Genomic DNA, 25,964 nt, shown 5'->3' with positions numbered 1-25,964 from the left:
AATACATATCACAGAATGAATTTACCACATGATTCAATATGTTTGTGTGATTTTTTTTTTTACTGCACAACCCACTTGTTTTAATTTTTTCTCTGACTTATTAAAATGTTTCTTTACAGATTCAAGAAACCTGCCATACACTTCATGAATTTTTGGAAGCACTATGTACATTGATGGTAAGCGAAAAGCCTTTTCTGTCTACAGGCAATAGTTTATAATTATGCTTTTTGGATCATTCGAAGAAATTAAATGCTGTACACCATCTTGCATATGGAAATAGTTGGAAGCTAAAAAATACTTTCGAATCTCATTTGTCTCTTGTTCAAAGTATTAAATATTATTTCAATACTTTTCTTCAGTATATTCTTTCCATGCTTCACCAAAGAAGACTGGAGTAGTGTGCTTTGTTTCATAATCTAGTTGTTTTAATTGCCTTGAGCTTTGGCCATTTTTCAGTTTGCCTGTATTTAGAGTATTTCCACAGTTAGTTAATTTCAGTGTATTTTAATTTGTAAAGTAGTTTGTTGCCAAGGACATGTAAGTGATATCAGATTCTTCAATGAAACAAATCTACTGAAATGTTATATTTCAAATGGTTCAGAGAAAAGGACTGTCTCTACAAAGATTCTGTGTAACCTAAAGATGATGTTCTCAATGTCTCATTTATGGGTTCAAATAAAACTTTCTTGCCTTTGAAATAAGGAGCTTCTCACTTTGATTGCAGAATATGTGGTCACCATGACGTCATCCCAAGTTCAGTTTGTTTTCAGTTGTGTATCATGGCACTTTTATGAAACTGCTGAATGGGTTGTGATTTATTCTCTTTTATTAATAGCTTGAGTTAAGTATTTAATGGTTATGTGGCCCTATTTTACTTCTACATTTCTGATGAGTATTTGTAATGCCAGCTAAAAATTCAACACTCTTATCCCCATTTTAGTTAACACCCATCTCATTATGTAATTAGGTAATAGTGGCTGCACTTTGACAAAAAAGATGGAAGTTGCAGAAGTAAATGACTGTGGTTATACCATTTTTACTGTGCTTTTGGAAGAATCGAGCAAGATGGTACATCGGTTAGAGCACTGTACCAACAGTAGATTTCAAACATTTGGCCTGTCGATCTTCTTTAGGCTTCCTATAGTGTCCTTAAATCATTTTGGGTGAATGTGGGGACGATAATCAGATATCCACGATGTCCACTTCTGACCCCTATCCCACACTAAATATGTGGGTACTATGAGTCTAATGAATTAAATAAATATTAAACTACAAGCTTGCTTCCTAAAGTGTGAAGCAAAGTGAACATACACAGCAAGAAACTGAAATTGGGTGTACCTTTTCCTTAATTGCTAGTTTACGATGCAACAACTGCTGACCCCATTTTAGAGTTTTCAGTAGAGAGTAAATATTAAAGTAAATTCTGAAGCCTTTACATTGCACCAGCTTAAGGAGTGTGCATGAAAGTGGTATTATTTGCTGCTACCCTAACTCTGATAGGCCCTCAACTTCAGTGCGACCCCAAATCAATGTCTGTTACTGTCTTTTATTCCTTGAATCTACAATCTAATTCTGTCCCTTCAACATATTGTTTCCACCATTTTAACATACTGTCTGATGCATGTTGTTGCAATCTGAAGACTTGTTTGATGCAACTATCCATGCTACTCTATCCTGTACGATCTTCATCATCTCCCAATAACTGCTGCAACTAACATCCTTCTGAATCTGCTTGTTGTATTCATTTCTTGGTTTCCCTCTAAGATTTTTACCTCCGATTCTTCCCTCCAATTCTAAATTGATGTACCTTGATGTCTCGCAGTGCGTACTGTCAACTGATCTCTTCTTTTGTCAAGTTGTGCACAAATTTCCTTTCTCCTCAGTTTTACTCAGTACCTCCCGACTAGTTATGCAATCTACACTAGAGATGGGTAGTTCGCGAACGAACGGGTGCAAAGGAACGGTTCACCAAAATGAACGAAAGGACAGAGGAACGAATTCCAAAGAACGAACGGTTCATAGTTCACTTCAGTCGCGGCAGTCTACTTATAGTTCCCGGGAATGAGGAACGATCGGTTCATAGTTCACTTCGGTTGCGGCGGTCTACTTGTAGTTCCTGGGAATGAGGAACAATCAGTTCATAGTTCACTAGTTCACTTCGGTTGCGGCAGTCTCTTCGGCCGTTCTCGTTCCAGCCTCGGTCTCGTGCTCGTCTCAGTCTCAGTCTCGGTCTCCCTCGGCCGCACTCGGCGTTCTTCGCATGACCACCTGTCTCAGTTCCACTGCCGACTGCTCCTAGTTAGTTCAGTATCCAGTTGTACGTTTCATTCACTGCGTTCGCTCATTTTACATGTGTTTCAAACTGCTCTTGCACCTGGTTCTGGCTATTCAGCGTCCACGACCGGTAATCAAAAAGTGTTTTATAGTTACGTAAATTACATAAAAATTATGTTGTATGTAATAGGTACGTCTTTTCAGGTAACGAAAGGGCATATCAGCTCACTTCATTATATCGATGAACAGCAAAAGACATACGTATAACAAGGCAAGTTTTTTTTGTTATTCATATATTTTTTGGTTTCATCAACTTGATTTAGCAGCTGACTTTCAATAATTTGCTTAATTTTTAGTGTAAGAAAAGTCATAAAAAACGATTTTTGTGTATCTTTCATATACAATACATTACATTTAGGAAGGCTCTAATTATTTTTAAGTTTGGTTGTTTCCAATTTGCATTACCTGCTAGTTTGGTTTCTTTGAAAAAAAGAAGTGGGTTGTGGGTCATTTTGGCTCAGTAGGAAAAGCGGTGCCTCTCCATTTGAAGACATAGATTGCCATAAAATCGTATTTACTTATTATCTCAAAAACATTTGTTCGGAAGGAGCTTTCAAACCAAAAACTTTATTACTGCGAACTTTATTATTATTATTATTATTATTATTATTATTATTATTGCTGCATTAACTTTAATAACGCAACATAAAAACCTAATTTTTACTAAGCATGTGACGCAAGTATGAGAAAACCACATTTTATTTTATGCTTCCATAAAGTCTCTACTTCGCCTATGAACTCAGAGACATCGTGAAGTATACATAGGGTGTAAACGATTATTGTTTACAACGTTGCATAGCTATGTAGTGGATGTCGAAACGAAGAGTTTTATACAAGACACTTGTGGTCTATTAAGTTGGGAAACAGCCACCAACAAGTTTACAAGACTACATGTTGCGTGAGATTTTCATGTTCTCTTCTCCAGCTCTCTACACATCGTCATCGATTGTTTTGCAATTGTTGCTTGCATTAGCTTGTTATTTCTTCACTACCTGTTGTCTGTTTGTTGTATCTGCTCATAACGGCAACACATTGTCCGTAATTGCCGAGCAGTCTGTACTCGCAGCCGGGGTTCCATGTGCCACCCTATATTATTTCCCTGCGATCAGCCACACAAGGCTATGGTTGGCTAAGCGAGAGGTTCTTCAGAATCACAGAAATTACTTCTAAAAGAGTGTAAGAATTCTCTTGGCGCCCTCCACCTTCAATCACCGACACTACTAGTTTTCAGTTTTTCATAAGAACCATCCATATACCAAGCACAAATGAACGGTGAATGAGTAAATATGAACGGTTCACAAAAAAGAACGATCAGCAGTGAACTAGTTCCCAAGGATGAACGAGTTGCCCATCTCTAATCTACACATCTAATCTTCAGCGCTGTTCTGCAGCAGCATTTGTCAAAAGACTCTGTTCTCTTCTTGTCTAAACTGTTTATTGTCCATGATTCACTTCCATACATGGCTATACCACAGACAAAAACCTTCAGAAAAGACTTCCTGACACTTAAATCTATATTCAGTGATAACAAATTTCTCTCATTCAGGAACACTTTTCTTACCATTGTGTATTCCTCTTATATGTATTACCTGGATGGTGGTGTGGAGTTAAACATGGCAGATATTAATCAAAACGAGAAGGTTAGTAACGTCAGCAATCCAACAACTTATTTATACTGTTTTCCACAGACTACAAGTGGACAGAGGGACTACTAGTCTTGTAGTTAAGTCCCTCTAAATCATCTTCATCATCTGTGGATAGCTGCAGTACTTGATGCTATCCTGCTCTTTTTCAGTATTTTGTCTGTAATTTGTCTCCAGTGTAGGCCTTCAGTGCATACGTATGGTAGATACCACATTTTGTAAGAGGAAAATCTTCCATGTTTCTTTTTTTTTCTCCCTACAGGCTGAACAGATGAGTGACAGCCAAGGTACAGCCAATGTAACTACAAGAACATACATTAACATCATGGAAGAACTGGCATCAGTGAACCCAGCTTACATATCACATTTGTCTGTAGCACAACAGCAGGTTGTTCTCCAGAAAATTGATTCTGCTGGGAGGAAACATTATCTATCGTTGTCAGGAATTGGAGAACCAAGTCCCCGAGTTTCTGCAGATCTACCTCAGCAGGCCCTGGCTGTTGTTCGTGCTAAGGTAACTGCATTAACAAAATAGTACAGAGTTAATTTTGGATCTAAAGTGATTGTGTAGGACTATGTATCTAAAAGTACACTCATTTTGCGCTTTCCATTGAAACATAAGAAGCCTTATAAACAAAAATAGTTCAATTTTAGAATCAACACAGAAAAAGAAAGTGGAAAATGGAGAATCAGTAGATATATTATGCTTATCATGTCATTATTTGGAAGTCAATGGAATCGAACATGTACATTTAGGTGGATACAAGCAATAGACACATTGTTATAGATCAGAAAAAAGGAAAAGTAAAAAAAGAGGAAGGCAGCATTATATGCAGTAATTGGTGTTAAGACCAAGGCCAAGCATCTTGGAGAAAATTTTATTCAACAATTCCTTGAATACTGTGCCACAAAAATGGATTTTGAATCACACCAGCTTGTTATACTGATAGTTTACAGGCTGTCAGCAGAAAACATGTTACATTCCCACGAAACAGTTGGGATGCTAGTGAGCCACTTAGATATGTCTGGAAACTCATTATTTGTGGGTCTTCAAAGTTAATTCTATGCCAAGTAGTAATTATCAAAGACACCAGATGTTGATGTATTTCCCACTGTAAAAAAAAAAAAAAAAAAACCACTTAAAAGGATTGTGAGTCATAGTGCAAAATGTTGACAGCTTGTTTTTAGGCTTACTATGTTCGGTGATTAAAACCAAAGTCAACAATAGATGGTTTATGCAACAATGATGATCATATATTAAAAATAAAACACACGTGTTAGGATTGGTTCATGAAAGATACAAATTGTATTCAGAAACAGTGACTCAGTCTAAATGTTTAGACAGAACACTGGGAAGAGATCTTAGAAGACAGTGTGCATGAAAAATTTAGCTCTTTCTTAAATATGTTCCTACAGAATTTTGAGCTCTATTTTTCTCTAGAGCAAATGAGGATTAAAATTAAACAGAAGTAAGGACAAAGGATGGGTAACATTAGGAATTAAAGTACCTTGTGCCAGGAAGAGAGAGAGTTCTAGCTGAATCAGGAAAGAGGCCATAATAAGGTATTGACACTCCTTTTCCAGCAATATTACAAAGTACTCAACATATTACCAAAAAGCCAAGATACATGTACTGCACACACACACACAAAGAAAAAGAAAAAAAAAAAATATATGGAGCAAAAATAGTCTGGGCCATTATTTTACAACAGTCAGATGAAAACAGTTAGAAAGGTGAAATTGATATCAAAGGCAATAGCTGTGGCAGACGTGATGACCCATTTAAATCATTGGTACTAAATTCAGTGATTACTTCTTCACAATTGCAGCAAATATTGCACCTGCTAATATACATCAAAGTATAGATGCACTATGTTATCCCAGCAGAAGCTTTTAACCAACCTATACAATAGTTTTAATTTCACAGTACATAAAGAGATTACAAAAGTCATTGTGTCACCAAAACACATTGATCCTTTTAATAATTTTATTCCCAGACACAGTGACTGTTACCTGTTCACAGCTGCCCGATTTTGACCACTGGCTATCCACAAATCCAATAGGCAGCATGCTGTAAAATCTTCTGTATCTATAAGTTGTGCTGTTACAATTAGTTATCTTTGGTAATTGACCATTAACTCTATACTTATTTCACAACAGACTTAAATATGTAGTAGGTATGTCTACTTATAAAAATGGAGGTAAGCAAATCACCTCTAATCATGCGCACATTTCATTCTTTCCAGTGTTTTATAAAATTTTTAAGGACATGGCCTACAGTAGGATTCTGATTCATTTTTCTGAACATAAGTTGTTCACTGTCTCTGAGTCTGTCTTTTTAAGGATTCTGTACTGAGAAAATCACATAGAACCTCACAAATGAAGTCCTGATGGAGGATCTCCTTTTCTTTTCTCTCTCCCCACCCCTTCCACAACATAAATCAGAGGATCCCTACGGCAACAATCAAAAGTGACCCTCTGATACTAGAAATAGACAATGGCACACACTACATCCGATGTTGTATGTCAAATTCATTTGGGTTATATAATTTAAGGGTTGAAGGTAACAAATTACTGTATAGCCTAGATTCTGAGTCATCAGAAGGCCCATAACACACACACACACACACACACACACACACACACACACAAAATCTCTGTGGCTACAGTGTACTGTATGACTAAATTGTGCCAGCACTCCTACTCTGCAGTTTGAGTGGAGTGAGGGACTGTGCCAGGTGGCGATGAGAGTAGATGAATGGAGTTTGGGTGAGAGTTGGAGAAAAGTGGCTGACAACTGGGAGGGAGAGACAGCAAGTGTGCTATATAGGAATGCGGAAGGCAGGCACAAGAGGGGAACAGGATAGGTTGTGGCATTGGCACAGGTGAGCTCATTCTGTTTGCAGTCATGGGGAGTTAAGTGGAGTGTATGACAATGTGGACTGGGAGGAAAAGACAGAACAGAGGCGGGAGAGACTGTGAGGAAGACACTTTGGAAGCAGGATGAGTGAAGTTAGGTTCTAGGCTAGGAGTCTAGACTGGTATGGGGCAGGGTTCAAGATGAAACTGAGGCCAGGAGTATAAAGGGTGTGAAGAATGTGTCATGAAGAATGTGTTATGAGGACAATTCCCATCTACATAATTCAGGGAAGATGGTGTTGGGGGCAGGATTTAGATGGCACAGGTTGTGAAGCAGTCATGTTTTAAGTAAATTTTCCATCTACACTGTCTGCTTTATAAATCTCTTGTCAGTGTTATTCCCATAATTTATTTCTCAGCATCATAATACAGTCCTTGTTTATGATTTGTGATTTAGTACTTTTCTTCTATGATGGGTATCTATCTGGTCAGTATATTTTGTTGTTGAAGTTTGACTATTGTGTTCATGTAAGTGGGGTTCTAAATTTAAGGTACAGAAAGTTGTTGTGCCTAAATATGCATTGTCAATTGAAATTTTCTAATATTTCATAAGCTGAGGCAATTGCAATTTCAAGTGTTTGGTGTGAGTAGACTTTAAGTAAGAGAGAGAGAAAAATATTTCTTATTCTGGATGTTAGCAGCTACTGTCTTAACTGTCTGACAAATGCATGAGACTCTTTTGAAAAGAGCAACATACATTTGTATATCATTACAGCCTTGTTTTTCTTTCATTATATCTAATGTTGAAGCTTTATAAAATTGATCAGCCATATGTGATAAGTGTGGATGTTACTGCAGATTAGTTAAACATGGAGTGTTTTGCTTAAATTGTGGGTTATGATTTCACAGGGGTGATTACGGTGATGAAGAGAATGAGATGCTCAGTGAAGCTCTTCCATAGAATTGTAGATTGTGCCAGAAAGGCCAGAAAATGAGACAGAGTCAGAAAATGCAAAAGCTGAACTACGACAGTTGGAGGAGGGGGTAAAAGAAAAACGGTGCTGGGAGAAGCTGGCAAGCACAGGATGAGCAGGGGAAATGGTTAGAAATTTTAAAATTCAGTTAAGCAATAGATTTCACTTGCTACCAGAATTAGGGAAGGAAGAGCCTCATACAGATGCCGAGGAATGTATGTAGGGTGCAGAAGAACAATAGGAAATTTACAGCTAAATCAGATGAAAAACAAAAAAGCAAAAAGGAGAAGTCTGCTGATAGGTAGCAGTCATTGGAGGGGTAACAGAAAACATAGGACGAATGTGTAATAATTTTAACAACGAAGATCAGATGTTGAAGTCGGCGCCTTCACCTTAATGTCAGAATGCGAAAATTGCACTAGTAGCTTTTTTCAAGCAAGTTCTGTTCGTCCGTTCTCTGTAATCGTTTGGTATCTGATTAAACTGACATACTCGCCTATGTCTTTCGTAAACGAAAATTTCATTGTGACCCCGACGTGATTTGAACACGCAACCTTCTGATCTGGAGTCAGACGCACTACCGTTGCGCCACGGAGTCGACGCTGCTTAGGTCTTGATAGTAGTGAGAGCTGGAAAAGGCCTGGCTAAAAATGAAAAGTATAGCATTAGGGGTGATCTGAACAAAATAGGGGCAGGTACTGAGCGCACAAATGTGGGTTTTTGGGGAGGTTCCCTGGCATCATCAGCCACCCTGAATTAACTCTGTTGTTAAAGAGAGTAATTATGGAGCTAAGGGGTTCCTTCAGATGAATACAAAATCTTGTATTGGTGCTGTTCCAGTAGTTACTATTGGAAGGTGGTGTATACGTCTCAAAACCTACTCCTGAATAGGAGGGATAAAGATAAGTTAACAAATCTATCAGCAAAAAAAAAAAGGGGGGGGGGGCCATCAGCACACAAAGGCAAATCCCTGAGGATAATGGCATCAGGCAAGACACTTCAGTCAAATTCAGACAGACAGTATTAGAGGAAATTATACTAATAGAGGGTCCCAGTTCATCTTATAACAACAGAGTGAAAAATTAAATTAACTGGTGTCATCAGAATACTATGGAGGTAAAAAATAAAGGAGTTGTTAATTTGTTTCTCCATCTTCGTGGTGGAAAGAAATTCATGTCATTTTTCTGTCTGAATGCCATATAGCCACAGAGGTATGAAATTTTAAAGCAAGTGGTTCTAAATTAGCTGCATATTTGTATAGATCTAGTATGGATAAAGAAGGAGTTGTCACATTCATAAAAAAGGAATATAAACATAAAAATGTAGAAATAAGTAAAGTCTGTATGGATGAAAATATACATCATATGTTTGCGGGTTAAAATTGAGAAATATACTGCTTGTGAATGTAGTAACAGTCACAAGCAGTACATTTCTCAATGTCTCCACTGGGTAACTTGGAAGTTTTCATGGCATATTGTGATGGATTATTGTGTTACAAAATTGTTAACGCTTTCATGGTCACTTAGCGGTCAGTTTGTCAAAACGTTGTGTCTCAGGTTCTTCGGCCGATGTTTGTTTGATGATTTTTCGATGTTTCACCAGCATGAGTGGCTGTCATTGTCAAAGCTTCACCCACCATTGCTGCTGGTGGACTGAAGTGAGCTTGTGGCCACAGATGATATGCACCTGGTGCACCAATGTCCAAGGGGGGCTTTTTCATGGCCATGTTCGGTGCAGTTCTCCTCTTGCTACCTGCAATGGTTGTTCACTGCAGCATGGGAATCCATTATCATAGAGCATAAGCAGCATTGAAGGTTGGAGCACGTGGATAAATCAGTAGTGGCAGAATAAGCACTGCGTGAGGCTGAACACATTGTAAAATTCACTGAAATGGTAATTTTGTCTATAGAGAAGAGCTATCACACCCACCTGTTTAGAGAAGCTATAGAAATACACAAATATGAGAATAGCTTCACCAAGAAAGAAGAAAGCCTCAAGGTGAACGGATCCTGGATTCCCGTGCTGCAGCGAACGACCATCCAAGGTAGGAAGAGGAGAACTGCACTGGGAATGACCACAAAAAAGCCCTTGGACATTGACGTGCCAGGTACATATAATCTGCAGCTACGGGCTTCACTTCAGTCTACCACCAGCAATGGAGGGTGAAGCTTCGACAATTCCAGCCACTTCAGGCTGGAGAAATGTCACAAAAATCATCAAACAAATGTCAACTGAAGAACCTGAGACAGGAGCCAACAGGCAATTATTGTGCTGCCTGTCAGACAAAAGGAAGGCGTTATTAATTTGTGGTCATTTTAACCATGTGATGCAGTTGTCTGCTGCTGTGGAGAACTGTTAATGTTGCTTCATTAGCATTTTTAATCAGTCCCCTGAGGCTGCAAATGCACACATGACACAGCACCAGCAGAGAATATCCACTGGAGTGGACGGTGTGCATTTACAGCCTCAGAATTGATTAAGAATGCCAAAGAAGTGACATTAATGGCTGTCTGCTGTAGTGGGCAACTGCACCACAGGTATAATGCTAATTTTTGAAGAAACCTGGCAGAGAAAGTGATCTAGAGGTGCTGTTTGCCACTATAATTTAATATCATTCATAGATTTCTCCACCAGAGTTGCTCAAGATAATGTACTCATACAACAAGCAGAAGTGAAAAAGATGCATGCCCGTCCTGAGGTAAATAGATTGTCAGATCATGATGCACAGTTAGCCACATTATGTATCTTAGCTCCAAGTATGGTTTAGAAACACTTTTAAGAAAACAATGTGATTGATTAATGGCAAAACTTCTGAAGATTTTAAAGAAAGCTTGAAAAACATTTCTGGGTTGTACTTTACAATGAGTCTAATGCTAACTGTAAATTTAATGTATTTCTTAATGAACTTTTCTTCACTTTTGAAAGTATTAGTCCTAAAAACATAATTAAATGTAATAATAGGAAGTCATTAAAAAAACCTTGGTTCACTGCAGGTATCAGAAAAAAGAACTTGTATAAAATAGCCAGAACAAGTAATGATTGAGAAATACTTTTCTATAATGAACTGTACTGTAATGTATTAAGGAAAGATGTAAAAAATCCATGAGTGTCCACACCTTGTCTAAAGTTGACAGATCAGCTTATGAAAAAGACGGGGGGGGGGGGGGGGGGAGGATGATGGTAGATTATAGTATTTCTATTAAAGAGAACAAGAGCATTGTGAAAGATAGTTCATATATAGTAGGTATTTTTAATAATTACTTTTAAAAAGTAGACAACAAAATTGGTGCAAATACTGTAATTCAGAAGAGAAAGCAAAACAGCATAAAAGCAATTTAGAGGATATATAGTAAAATAAAAATTAATCTCACACCCCCATTTGAAATAAGGTAGATCATCATGACTCTCAAAAGGTGAAAGCTCATATGTGGTGGATAATATTTCCAACAAGACACTAAAAGGTCATGGGTCTACAATATGTAATGTTCTTAGTCACTTATGTAATGCTTCCACGGCAGATTAAAAATACACCATTGCTAGGCTGCTCTATAAAAAGGGTGTCTCCACAGAAGTCAGTAACTACTGTCCAGTGTCATCCACCTGTGTAGTAATGCGATACTTATCCAACTGTAGTTTGGAATTTCAATGGCTACCGAGACAGCTATTTATGCATTTACTAAGCACATGATAAAATCATTAAGTGGTAAAAGATCACCATCTGGGAATTTCTGAACTTATTGAAGGGATTTGAATGTGTCAGTTGTAATATTCTATTAGAGAAATGAAGTTTTTACAGGATACACAGTTCAGCAGATACCTTGCTTAGTTCTTATTCAAGAAACAGGCTGAAGAAAGTTACCCTAGGCTGTTAGAGCAATAGAAAGTGGGATGCCACATCATCTGCAAGGGGAGAAATTACAATGGGCGTTTCCCCACAGAGAGGGACGCCACATAATCAGAATGGGGAGAAATTACAAGGGAGTCTCACAAAGTTTGATCATTGGGCCGCTACTGTTATTGCTTCATATTAATTTCATTTGACTCAGGATGCACAACTAGTTCTGTTTTATGCAGACTGTACAAGCATTGTTGTTAAACTGACCAAAGAAACATCAAAAGATAAAATAGTAAGTAATGTTTTTGTGAAAGTTACTGACTGATTTTGCACTAATGGCTAGCATTAAATGTTAAAAGAAAGAAAAAGAAAAGTAGCTTACCCATTGTTGTACAGTGAAAAATATCCCACCTCTATTAACCTTGTAAATCAACAAAAAATGATTAACGGGGCAGAAAATTATAAGTTCTTAAGTGTGCATATTGATAAAAACTTAACTGGACAAACCATAGAGTATACTTGTAAACTGTTCAGGTTTGCCTGTTTTTGCCTTAAGAATAAATGTCAACTTTGGGGATATAGAAGACAGTCACATAGTTTGCATGTTTTCATTTACTGATGCCTTATGGGATAATATTGTGGGGTAACTTCTCACTGAGTCTAAAAGTTTCCATTGCAAAAAAGAAAATAATTAGAAGTATGTGTGGGGTTCACTCGTGTATTACTTTTTGGCATCTCTATAAGCAGCTGTGAATGTTAATCACTGCCTCGCAGTACATTTATTCATTTATGAAATTTGTCGTCAATAATCCATCTAAGTTTGTGACTGACAGAGGTATTCACAGGTGCAACACTAGAAGGAAAAATTATCTGCATTATTCTTGAATGGATCTAACTTTGACACAGAAAGGGGTGAGATATGCAGCTACAAAATCTTTAACAATCCACTCGTGGAAATAAAATGTCTGTCATATTAGAAGTAGTGTTCTCAAATGTAGGTTAAGGAGGTTTCTCCGTAAAACTCCTATGCCACTGAGAAAATCTTGAATAGAAATAATTAGCCATTATTACTGAAAAAAAAAAAAAAAACTGTAAATGGGTAGCATATGTATGTATATATTTTTTTTTCATCACACACACACACACACACACACACACACACAGAGCATGTTTCAAAGTTTTTGCATCAAATGCCTTGTGGTGATAGACCACATCATGAAGAACAATTTTCATTAGAAACAAAAAGTTCACTTACACTTCCCAGAGATGCTGTGCTTCCTTTAGTATTCACCAGCTTTATGATGTTGAGATTTCACTGAACTAGCAGAGTCTACTAATCAGTTGTGCTGCATACTATGTACTCCAGTAAAGTGATAGAGTAATTTTCAGCAAGAAAACCTTAAAAATAAGTGTCTCAAAGCAGGGAAAGAGATCTTTGAAGTGAATCACGTACTTCAATTTTGCTGTGCCTACCCACTCTCATATGGAACAGATGACTGAACTATAGGCAACTCTCAAAGCATACACACACTATAGATTCCCAATACCTTGTGAGCTCACAGGAGCAAAACCAGTACAAAAGGGTGTCTAGCACTCTTGGGCAGTGTCAGGGAACATTTTGTCTCGAATAAATGTTGTTTCCCATAATGTGATCTATCAGCCCTAGATGTTTGATGCAAATACTTTGAAACACTGTGTGTGTGTGTGTGTGTGTGTGTGTGTGTGTGTGTGTGTGTGTGTCTTTGTTATTCCACAACATCATGTTTATCAGGAATGCGTCCATGGAACAAGCAGCTAACTGACTGACTAACAACTAACTTTGCTGGAAGTTTTTTTTGCATTTGTTGCAGGGTCCATCTGTGGGATCAATGTACAGAGTATTTTGTCAACAAGTGGCTTCCTTTCAAAGGTTCTGGACAGTCATGCAAGAGGTTGATTCTTCTTGTTGGGTCATAGATCCTGAAGAACCAAACCTACGTGATACTGCTCGAAGGATCATCATTGGTAATGTTTCGTTTATGTACATTAATATGTTCACATAGTTGAAAGTCCAGCAGGAAAGAGGCAAGATACCTCTTTCAACATCATGGAGCGAAATGAACTCTGCAGCTGTCGCCTTCTTCCTTTCTACCCCCCCCCCCCTTTCCCGTCCCCCAGATTTCTTTTGTTACTTCTGAGGAGTCTGATTTCATCTGCATCTATACTCTGAATCACTGTGATTTGTCATACACTGGAATGAGATTATCTGCAGTGGAAGAGAAGGATATGAAGGGCAGAAAATAAGAAAGAAAGAGAGAGAGAGAGAGAGAGAGAGAGAGAGAGAGAGAGAGAGAGAGAGAGAGAGAGAGAGTCCTTTCACTTTGTCCATGATGAGGAAAGGGACACTTTGTCTCATGTCAGCTGGACATTCATCATACTTATTTCATTGATGAAGAATATATACTACAATATTCATAATCCCATCCCAGAAAACTATGAGTGTAGTGAATTCATTAACTGGTATAGATGTCATAAATAGAGAGACTTTTTAAATTAACAACAGAATATTCTGATAACAACTTCTTGTTCCAGTGCTCAATTTTTAAGAAATGTCATTCAACAAAATAAACATTATGTATTGGCATGTACAAACGCTTCATGGCCTTTTTGATACACATTTATGAACAAGTTAGGACAGAATAAGAGTACATATTTGCCATTAATCAAAAATATGGACATGTGGATAAAAAATGGACAAATCAGAATAAAGCAACTAGTTGTTTCCACAGACAAAACAAAACAGAATCTAGAGGTTAGAGAAAGGTTTTGGAAAGCAATGAGATTAATGAAAAGGACATTTACTGCTTATATAAGTGTCAAGCACTCAACATTACCCAGATTAGAGATTGTTCAGGAAGGACAATGCTTACTGCATCCATACCGTTTCAAAAGCTACACATGCTACTGGATACAGCTAAGCACAATACAGATTGGCAAACTACTTGTGGGACATTTATCTCACCCCAGTTATATTACACTTGCTCACACATGAAGGACTCTGCCTTGAGTCAGTATCAAATCTTTTAAAGTGTTAATACTCCTAACAGGCCCTTCAGCAGAAACAAAGACAACTATATTGATATTGGATTCTGATGTGTATGTCACCGAATTGATTTCCAATGAAAAGACTTGTACCAGGCCATTGAGTCACAGGAAATTATTATTATTATGATTATTATTATTATTATTATTATTATAATGACAGATCAGTAACAGGTAGTTCCTGTCAAGTTAAATATTATTTGTGCTGTCGAGAGAAGCCCTTTACATTGAAACATCAACATCCCGATAAGTTGATTGTGGTCTGGAGTAGGTTTTCCCACCACTCTTGTTGTGCTTTGATACCAATTATGATTATGTGACTAGAACTATATTTTTAATGCTATTATCTCTTAAAAAGTAAGTTAGAAAATGTAAGGTAGCTCAAGCTCAATATACGAGGTCTCTCTAAAAAGTATCCAACCTTTAATTTTCCCATGCAAGAAAGAGGAAGAGAGAGGAAAACTTGGTGCCACTGTAATACTTGAATCTAAGCCACACCTGAAAAATGAGACTCAAAATCAAGGGAAAAAAGTTTTCCCGAATCTAAGCCGCACCTGAAATTTGAGACTCGAAATTCAAGACGAGAGAGAAGTTTTAGACCACACTTCCAAATCGAAATAAAGTTGATCCATTGTAACATGAGACACAATTAGGTCAAATGGATGAAGATACAGCTACAATAGTTTGGTTCGAGTCACAAGCTTAGCAGTTACGCTTTACCAGGTAGCCATTGCTATACATCAGGCGCTCCGTCCATATTTATACGGGTACCCGTCCTTTTTTAAGTGCTTCGTCTGGTTTGAATCGATTGCTCATTTTGCTTTGATCTGATAAGTGCCGTTCTCTTTGTTATAGGTGTTTACGTCACTCTAAGCTGAAAATGCATTATTGTATTGTGTCATGCATTGTTTGTCGCCTTCTGATAATGAGTGTTTACGACCTGTCGCCACTCGCGGCATGGCTTGCTTTTTGCGCGCTACCACTGTTTAAAAATTAAAAAAAAAGAGAGGAATTGTATCATTAGCGAAACAATGGCAAGAGACTGTTATTTGTTGTTACTTACACTGCCGCTTTCTTTGATAATGATGAACAAGAACCAAATAATAGACTGCCTATGATAGAAAATGTTCTGAGCGAGAGTTTAGTGGAAAATTTTTCTCTGTTTGAAAATCTTTGCAGACACCTCTTTAGTACATTACATTCTGCACAGAAATTAGTCATCTTAGATTTAAAAATCTAGTCAGTCGCCGTGCTTCATTTTTGACTGTCTCACTATTCACCATAAGAATAATACGATTATAAACATGACATGATATGTATATTCTTCCGCATTTGCTGTTGTCTCACTCTAGTTTCGTAGTTATTAGGCAGTCAGGATTTAAATGAGATAGCGGCAAGCACGAAAGAATACATGGCATAATGTTTACATTCGTATTATTCTTATGGTGAAGAGTGTGTTGTTGTTGTCTTCAGTCCGTAGACTGGTTTGATGCAGCTCTCTACGCTTTACTATCCTGTGCAGTGCAGAGTAGCAACACTTATAAAATAACAATGTAAATAACTTAGAAATTAAACACTGAAATTTAAAACAAAATTTTATAAGGTTTGTAATACATCTTATACGAAATGTTTAAAATATCAGTCATGATACTGAATCACTATCACTTGATTCTTTGTTTCTCATTTCTTCATACAGAGCATCGTCCTCCGTACCATCTAGTACATTGTATATCGAACATTTTTTAAATGCTTGTTGCACAGTCTGATTTGGAACACACTTCCATGTTTCATAAATCCATTGCCACACTCGCGACAAACTTGCATGTTTTACATGTCCTGCTGGTGTCAGTTGTCTGTCGCTTTTCGAAAGCCAGTCTGTGTACATGCGTTTAAGGTTATCCTTAAATGGTTTATTCAAACAGACATCAAGTAGTTGCAGAATTGACGTCATCCTGCGTGGAATTATTGCGAAGTCCATTTTGATTTCCTCTAACTTTCGTTTTACTGCAGGTGTTTTATGGCCTGCATACACATGTAATACCAACAGACTGCGTAAACCAAGCATTGCACCAGGATGATTATGCCACACATACCTAATCCATTCCAGCACCATGTCCCCCGAAAACCACCCAGCTTCGTTTGCTTGTACAATTACAGTTTTTGGAAACACTTCCATTTTCGGTGAAGTCTTTCGCTTGAATACTATGAATGGGGGTAACACATGTCCATCTGCTGTGCGAGCAAGCATGACGGGCATCTGCTGTTTTTCACCCCCTGATGTAAGAACACTTATGTCTTTCTTTCCTCTGTTGTCAACCGTATAATTTGACGGCATGTCAAAATATATGGGAGTTTGGTCAGCATTTCATATCTGACCAAGAAGGTATTGCTTTTCTGTGCGCCGTCTAATTATGAAACGCTGAAATTACAATAGTTTTTCTTCATTATTTTTCGGCAGCTTCTGTGCAACTAAGTTTGCCTCCGAAGTGAAAAAACGCCAGCCCTTCATAAACAGATCAATCCAGCTGCGACTAGCCTTAAAATTTAAGGGGATTCTGAACGTCCTATACCTCCAATGTTAAATGTAAGGAACATTTTATTATGAACTATTAACACCAGAATGATGAAACTTTTACAGTATAATATTACATATATTTAATACCATGTACCATATGGATTTTAATTTATTGGTGTATTTTGGGAAGATATTAATTATTTTGTTACTGAAAATAATTAACACATTTTTTGGCATAGTATCTTTGAAATAAAATCTGTTATCAATTATGTATCACAAAAAGGCTATGATACAAGGTGTATATTGGCACTGTTTACATTCCTTGAAAATTTTGTCTTTATCTCTAATAGTTTTGCAGAAAATGTTCCTTATATGGCAAAAAAAGTGAACTTGTGGAAAACGAGTTTCAAAGTTTCACTAAAATTTTAGTGGAGTCCAGCACCATAAGAGGGGTTTTCACTGTCACTAGACATCCCCCCATCTAGCCTTCTTTTCACACCTTTCATTCTTTATCTGGCTTGCCTCTCACACTCCTTTTCTTTCCTTTCAGCATCCTGTTTCCTTTCATTGTCTATCGACATCATTGCACTCGCCATGTACTTTCCGGGCATCACATCCAACTTCTGCAGCACATTGCACTTTATAATGTTACCTTTGTTGTACGTAGCAATAGCATCATATACTCCAAAATGAAGAGAATGAATTTCCACAAACACATTTTTTGGGATTCTGGTCCAAATTACCGTATTTACTCGAATCTAAGCCGCACCTGAAAAATGAGACTTGAAATCAAGGAAAAAAAATTTTTCCAAATCTAAGCCGCACCTGAAATTTGAGTCTCGAAATTCAAGGGGAGAGAAAAGCTTTAGGCCGCAACTCCAAATCGAAACAAAGTGGTCCATTGTAATATGAGACACAATTTATGTTGAATGAATGACGATACAGCTACAATAGTTTGGTTCGAGTCGTAAGCTTAGCAGTTAAGCTTTACCAGGTAGCCATTGCTATGCGTCAGGCGCTCCACCCGTGTTTATACGGGTATCCTTCCTTTTTCGCATGCTTCGTCTGGTTTGAATTGATTGCTTATTTTTCTTTGATCTGATAAGTGTCGTTCTCTTTCTTATAGGTGTTTACGTCACTCTAAGCTGAAAATGCATTATTGTACTGTGTCATGCGTGGCTTGTCTCATTCTGATAATGAGTGTTTGCGGCCTTTCGCCGCTCGCGGCATGGCTTGCTTTTGTGCACACTACCAACGCTTACAATTTAAAAAAAAAGAAAAAGAGGAATCATCTCATTAGTAAAACAATAGCAAGAGACTGCTATTTGTTGTTACTTACACTGCTGCTTTCTTTGATAATGATCAACAAGAACCAAATAATAGACTCCGTATGACAGATGTTTTGAATGAGAGTTTAGCGAAAATTTTTCTCCGTTTGAAAATCTTTGCAGATGCCTCTTTAGTACATTACATTCTGCACAGAAATTAGTCATCGTAGATTTAAAAATCTAGCCAATTGCAGTGCTTCATTTCTGACTGTATCACTATTAGGCATAAGAATAATACAAATATAAACATGACATGATATGTATATTCTTCCGCATTTGCTGTTGTCTCACTCTAGTTTCGTAGTTTATTAGGCAAACAGGATTTAAATGAGTTAGCAGCAAACAAGAAAGAATTCATGGCAATATGTTTATATTCGTATTAGTCTTATGGTGAAGAGACTACTGCATGTGATTCACAATTCATAAAAGTTCCTATTAGCAACTATCTCTTCTCACAGGTAGGAAAAAATTCAGAACATAGAGTTGGCCATATTGACATATATCCCAAACAGTCTTGCCAGTCGGATTTTTGTAGTCCATTGAAATGCTGCTACATTCGAAGATGAACAATACGGAATTTGTATTAACTTTGTTGGATAATGTATGAAAATGCAGTGGTCGAAACTCGGGGCGGAGAAAAAAAGCTCGTCTTCCACTTTTTTTTTTTTTTAATTTATTTACTGACGCAGAGGTTTTGGCGCCAGTATTTAGTTATGGCGGCACTTACCAACATTTTTCAGAACTTCCGCTTACTTTGCACTCGATTCTAAGCCGCAGGCGGTTTTTTGGATTACAAAAACCGGAAAAAAAGTGCGGCTTAGATTTGAGTAAATACGATACATTATTCACACTCTCATTTTGATTTTGTGTACGTCCATGGAGACATTTCTTCAAAAGTTGAGTTGCAGAAAGATCTCTGAAAATTGGTTTTATAGCCTTCATGACAGTTTCTGGTAGACTGTGATGATGATTGTACTTGCACCAGGAATTCGGTCCCTGTGGGCATAGTTCCATGTAGTGGTTCCTCGTCAGTCGATAAGGTGTGGTAGTAAAGTGCCATTACAGCCTTTTCCATTGCATCAACACTGTGAGTATTTTGTCTTATTGCCAGTCCATACCTCATCTGTCAATCTTTTAGCTCCACCCAAAGGTTTTCCATCACTGAGTACTTGGCCTTTCATTGTGGTCTTCAGTTGATGCAGCCTTGTTCCCATACGTTTCTGAACATGACCTATGCACTCCTGTTTAGTAATGGTAACATCATTTCCATAAGGTTTCAGTTAAGATACAGCAGCAAAAAGCTTCGAATCACCATCACCCAGGAACTGTAGGTATCTGACCTTGTAACACAGAAGAGAGCGACTGAAAATGTCTTTCACACCGGAAACTTCCATGGACCCACTAGACCCACTGTAATTCCTTCGACAGTTTTCTGCATGCTTATCCTTCACTCTTTTAGGACACCTACAGTGGATTTAATTACAACATCTATAACTTCTGTAGTATCAGCACTTGTTGCCGTTATTACCCCATTATGTGAAGTGTGCCCACGCTTCTGCCCCGTACCATCCAGTCCGACAGTAAGGTCCCGAGGATTCTGAACATCTGGAATTTCTTCATTCACCGCCACAGCCTCCTCCACTGCTTCTTTCATGGATTCTTGGGCAATATCTTCAACACAGGATCCAACAACAGAGTTATATTTTGAGAATTTCGTTGGTGGTGGTGGTAGATTCATTACACCACAAAACATTTGACCAGCAGAGTATCCCTTACCGATTGACCTTAGAGCATAAACACATCTAATATTTGCACCATAGTACTATCAGTTTCACCTTGGCCTATTTCGACATATTCTGAGTTCCAAAATGAAACACTGTAATGACAACTAGTACAATGGAGACAGATTTCTGCTGCAAGTCCTATATGTCGCTTGACATTTACTGACATACTCAATTTGCAACATTCCTTACACAGTACTGAACTCTCAATCACCTTTGAGAGCAATGAAATGTTAATTATTTCATTCACATTATCCTCACTACACTTCTCCAATAAACTGCAGTATTTTTCAGTTGATCCATGCAACTTCTTGCTTGTGCTAGAGATAGGAGTAGATTTCACTTCATGAATAACCTCACTATTTTCAGAATCATTTCCCAAGGTCAGAAAAATTGTCACAGTTCCACTAGGCACCTCGGAGGAGGCTTCTTCCTCTTGTAAACTCTGTTACTAAATGGAGGCATATTTGATAAGTTCCAGTTACACAACAGAAATACAACACAAATCGTGCAATAACCATCAAATGCTCAATGTAAACAACAGTATCCAAAGACTACAATACGCAGACAAAACAATTGCCTATCAAATCATGTTGCAAACATAATATAAAGTCTTTGGAAAGACCGGAAGTTTTGAAAAACGATGTTTTCAATGAACATGTATCCACGGAAATTCAATGTCGTGACGTGCCCTCTACAGCACATTATTGAAAATATTATTTTCAATACTTGGAGTTGAGCTACAGGTAAGATTAATATGTCATTTTAAAGAGGAAGATCTGTAGTATTTTATTTCACAATAAACTGAGAACTCAAAATTTCATCATTTTTAGGTTCCGGGTTTCCTTAAGATTTTTTGCTCTCTAGCAATTTCATGTGCCTTAATTTTTAAAATTTCGGCATTCACAGGCAGGAATTTCTGACACTGTTCCTTAACAAATTCATTTAAAATCATTTATAGTGCATGATATCGGCCACACTTTGGCCCACTAAATGCTTTCCTTCTGCTTGAACATTCAGCAGTCGTCATCGCCTGACGTTTCTCTCATCAATCCTGTATCGCAGACCTGCAGCACAATTAGAACATTGTTCCGCAAAAGAAATAACTCCCCTCTTGAATTTGGCACTATAATGAAAGCGCTTCATTATGGTTCACGAACACCACAAGCACTTCACAAAATTCCACAAAGCAATAGGTGCCGCTACGTGAAATCTTAATGAGCCCCAGCGTAGCAACTTGTGCAACAATCCTGAAGCCTTGGGCATTGTTGGTATTTTTGTGTAAAGAAATTTATTTTTGTTGCTACGAATATTTGAAAGGCTGCTACATTTGAAGATATGGAATTTCAATTTACTTCGTTGGATAATATATGAAAATGCAGTGGTTGAAACTCGGGGCAGAGAAAATAGCTCGTCTTCTACCCCCTTTATACAGCTTTCGCAACCCAAGGTTGCTTCATCAGGAAAGAGGGAAGGAGAGGGAAACACAAAAGGATGTGGGTTTTAAGGGAAAGGGTAAGGAGTCAATCCAATCCCAGGAGCGGAAAGACTTACCTTAGGGGGAAAAAGGGACAGGTATACACTCCCACGCACACACACACACACACACACACACACACACACATATCCATCCGCACATATACAAACACAAGCAGACATATGTAAAAGCGAAGAGTTTGGGCAGAAATGTCAGTCGAGGCGGAAGTACAGAGGCAAAGATGTTGTTGAGTGACAAGTGATGTACGAGGGGTGGCAACTTGAAATTAGCAGAGGTTGAGGCCTGGTGGGTAACGGGAAGAGAGGACATATTGAAGGGCAAGTTCCCATCTCCGGAGTTCTGATAGGTTGGTGTCAGTGGGAAGTATCCAGATAACCTGGACGGTGTAACACTGTGCCAAGATGTGCTGGCCATGCACCAAGGCATGTTTAGCCACAGGGTGATCCTCATTACCAACAAACACCGTGTGCCTGTGTCCGTTCATGCGAATGGACGCTTTGTTGCTGGTCACTCCCACATAGAAGGCTTCACAGTGTAGGCAGGTCAGCTGGTAAATCACGTAGGTGCTTTCACACATGGCTCTGCCTTTGATCGTGTACATCTTCCGGATTACAGGACTGGAGTAGGTGGTGGTGGGAGGGTGCATGGGACAGGTTTTACACCAGGAGCGGTTACAGGGGTAGGAGCCAGAGGGTAGCTAAGGTGGTTTGGGGATTTCATAGGGATGAACCAAGAGGTTACGAAGGTTAGGTGGATGGTGGAAAGACACTCTTGGTGGAGTGGGGAGGATTTCATGAAGGATGGATCTCATTTCAGGGCAGGATTTGAGGAACTTGTATCCCTGCTGGAAAGCCACATTCAGAGTTTGATCCAGTCCCGGAAAGTATCCTGTCACAAGTGGGGCACTTTTGGAGTTCTTCTGTGGGAGGTTCTGGGTTTGAGGAAGTGGCTCTGGTTATTTGCTTCTGTACCAGGTCGGGAGGGTAGTTGTGGGATGCGAAAGCTGTTTTCAGGTTGTTGGTGTAATGGTTCAGGGATTTGGGATTGGAGCAGATTCATTTGCCACGAACACCTAAGCTGTAGGGAAGGGACCGTTTGATATGGAATGGGTGGCAGCTGTTATAATGGAGGTACTATTGCTTGTTGGTGGGTTTGATGTGAACGGATGTGTGAAGCTGGCCATTGGACAGATGGAGGTCAATGTCAAGGAAAGTGGCATGGGATTTAGAGTAGGACCAGGTGAATCTGATGGAACCAAAGGAGTTTAGGTTGAAGAGGAAATTCTGGAGTTCTTCTCCACTGTGAGTCCAGATCATGAAGATGTCATCAATAAATCTGTACCAAACTTTGGGTTGGCAGGCCTGGGTAACCAAGAAGGCTTCCTCTAAGCAACCCATAAATAGGTTGGCGTACGAGGGGGCCATCCTGGTACCCACAGCTGTTCCCTTTAATTGTTGGTATGTCTGACCTTCAAAAGTGAAGAAGTGAGTTAGGATGAAGCTGGCTAATGTGATGAGGAAAGAGGTTCTAGGTAGAGTGGCAGGTGATCGGCATTAAAGGAAGTGCTCCATCGCAGCGAGGCCCTGGACGTGCGGGATATTTGTGTATAGGGAAGTGGCATCAATGGTTACAAGGATGATTTCCGGGGGTAACATAATTGGGTAAGGATTCCAGGTGTTCGAGAAAGTGGCTGGTGTCTTTGATGAAGGATGGGAGACTGCATGTAATGGGTTGAAGGTGTTGATCTACGTAAGCAGAGATACATTCTGTGGGGGCTTGGTAACCAGCTACGATGGTGCGTCCAGGATGTTTGGGTTTGTGAATTTTAGGAAGTAGGTAGAAGGTAGGGGTGCGGGGTGTCGGTGGGGTCAGGAGGTTGATGGAGTCAGGTGAAAGGTTTTGTAGGGGGCCTAAGGTTCTGAGGATTCCTTGAAGCTCCGCCTGGACATCGGGAATGGGATTACCTTGGCAAACTTTGTATGTAGTGTTGTCTGAAAGCTGACACAGTCCCTCAGTCACATACTCCCGACAATCAAGTACCACGGTCGTGGAATCCTTGTCAGCCGAAAGAATGACGATGGATCGGTCAGCTTTCAGATCACAGATAGCCTGGGCTTCAGCTGTGGTGATGTTGGGAGTAGGATTAAGGTTTTTTAAGAAAGATTGAGAGGCAAGGCTGGAAGTGAGAAATTCCTGGAAGGTTTGGAGGGGGTGATTTTGAGCAAGAGGAGGTGGGTCCTGCTGTGATGGAGGAGGGAACTGTTCCAGGCAGGGTTCAATTTGGATAGTGTCTTGGGGAGTTGGATCATTGGGAGTAGGATTAGGATTATTTTTCTTTGTGGCAAAGTGATATTTCCAGCAGAGACTACGAGTGGAGGACAGTAAATCTTTGACGAGGGCTGTTTGGTTAAATCTGGGAGTGGGGCTGAAGGTGAGGCCTTTGGATAAGACAGAGGTTTCGGATTGGGAGAGAGGTTTGGAGGGAAGGTTAACTACTGAATTGGGGTGTTGTGGTTCCAGATTGTGTTGACTAGAATTTAGAGGTTTTGGGCGGAGTGGAGCTAGAAGTGGGAGATTGAGTAGATGGAAGAGACTCGGTCTGTGAGCAATGAGAGGAGGTTGAGGTTTGTTGGAAAGGTTGTGGAGGGTGAGTGAGTTGCCTTTCCGGAGGTGGGAAACCAGGAGATTGGATAGTTTTTTGAGGTGGAGGGTGGCATGCTGTTCTAATTTGCGGTTGGCCTGTAGGAGGATGCTCTGAACAGCCGGTGTGGATGTGGGAGAGGAAAGATTGAGGACTTTGACTAGGGATAGGAGTTGATGGGTGTGTTCATTGGCTGAGTTGATGTGTAGGTGAAGGAATAGGCAGGTGAGGGCTATGGATTGTTCAGTTTGGAACTCGTATAGGGACTGATGGAAAGAAGGGTTACAGCCAGAGATGGGAACTTTAAGTGTGAGGCCTTTGGGAGTAATGCCAAATGTCAGACAAGCCTGAGTGAATAAAATATTGGAGCGTAATCTGGCTAGGGTGAAGGCATGTTTGTGGAGGGAATGTAAATAAAACTTAATGGGGTCATTGTGGGGATGTTGTAAGGGTGACATGGTATTAGAAGGTGGAAAGTGTAACATGAGGATTAAGTGACAATAAAAACATATGGGGAGAGATAAAGGTGAAGTAGAAATTAACTGGAGTTCTGGTGTGAAAAAAGTCGAAAAAGTGTTGGTTTAAGCGGAGCTATGTTGATCCTTTGTGAACTTAGGTTGGTAAACAACGATGTGTACAAATGTTAGGTAGTTGTGTTGCCTCCAAAACACGTTAAAGGGTGGAGAAATACGGGAAATTTTCGAAAAAACTGTGTGTAAATGTATTAAAAGGACTGGTTATGTGGTGGCAGATTATGAAAATGAGGCTAACAATTGTCTGATGAAGAAGTAATAACGTTAAAACCTGTGGGAAGCTGCTAAAAAATGATTGGTTATGTGGGAAAAACGGGAATGGAAATAAAACGAAAGTTGTTAGAACTAGCTGAAATGGTTGTTTAATAGGTGAAAGGAACTGAAGCTGTGAAATAATATTCACGAGGTTACACAAGAATTGTTTATAAACTGGGAACGGTGGCTTTTATAGCAGTGGTAGTGTTGAAAGGGTTAAAAAAATTTTTGTTATGGTTTGGAAGTAAATTATGTATTATTGAGTATATACAGGCTGGATAAATTGTATGGTGGATTATGGAAAAAAGGGAAGGTAAATACAAAGTGAAACTACTTGCACAAAGAAAAAGAGAAAGTAAGATGACAGAAAAGATTTCGAAATGCAACAGTGACAATAAAAAACGTAATTGTTGGGTTCAAATTAATGATATGAATATAATAGAAAGAAACATTCCACATGGGAAAAATATATTAAAAAAGATGCTGTGACTTACCAAACGGGAAAGCGCTGGTAGATAGACACAATAAAAACACACACAAATATCAAGCTTTCGCAACCCACGGTTGCTTCATCAGGAAAGAGGAAAGGAGAGGGAAAGACGAAAGGATGTGGGTTTTAAGGGAGAGGGGAAGGAGTCATTCCAATCCTGGGAGTGCGGAAAGACTTACCTTAGGGGGAAAAAGGGA

The 25,964-nt window shown here is 38.9% G+C and overlaps 1 protein-coding gene and 1 non-coding gene across 4 annotated transcripts in view; one reads left to right on the top strand and one right to left on the bottom strand.

The window, feature by feature from the left end:
* LOC124711260 (E3 ubiquitin-protein ligase FANCL) overlaps positions 1-25,964 on the top strand; it is a 126,351-nt gene that overhangs the window by 35,738 nt on the left and 64,649 nt on the right. For all 3 annotated transcript variants that reach the window (XM_047241236.1, XM_047241238.1, XM_047241237.1), the window contains exons 3-5: positions 120-176; positions 4,240-4,491; positions 13,496-13,649. In XM_047241236.1, the coding sequence (XP_047097192.1) occupies positions 120-176; positions 4,240-4,491; positions 13,496-13,649 (463 nt within the window). The remainder of the gene's footprint in view (positions 1-119; positions 177-4,239; positions 4,492-13,495; positions 13,650-25,964) is intronic.
* On the bottom strand, positions 8,337-8,408 carry Trnaw-cca. The gene has a single exon. It is a non-coding gene; the product is annotated as a tRNA-Trp (tRNA).

The sequence above is a fragment of the Schistocerca piceifrons genome, chromosome 8 (genome assembly GCF_021461385.2).
Source record: "Schistocerca piceifrons isolate TAMUIC-IGC-003096 chromosome 8, iqSchPice1.1, whole genome shotgun sequence".
Lineage (NCBI taxonomy): Eukaryota > Metazoa > Arthropoda > Insecta > Orthoptera > Acrididae > Schistocerca > Schistocerca piceifrons.
The sequence above is the reverse complement of the archived record's forward strand: the minus strand, read 5'-3'. Positions and strand labels throughout refer to the sequence as shown.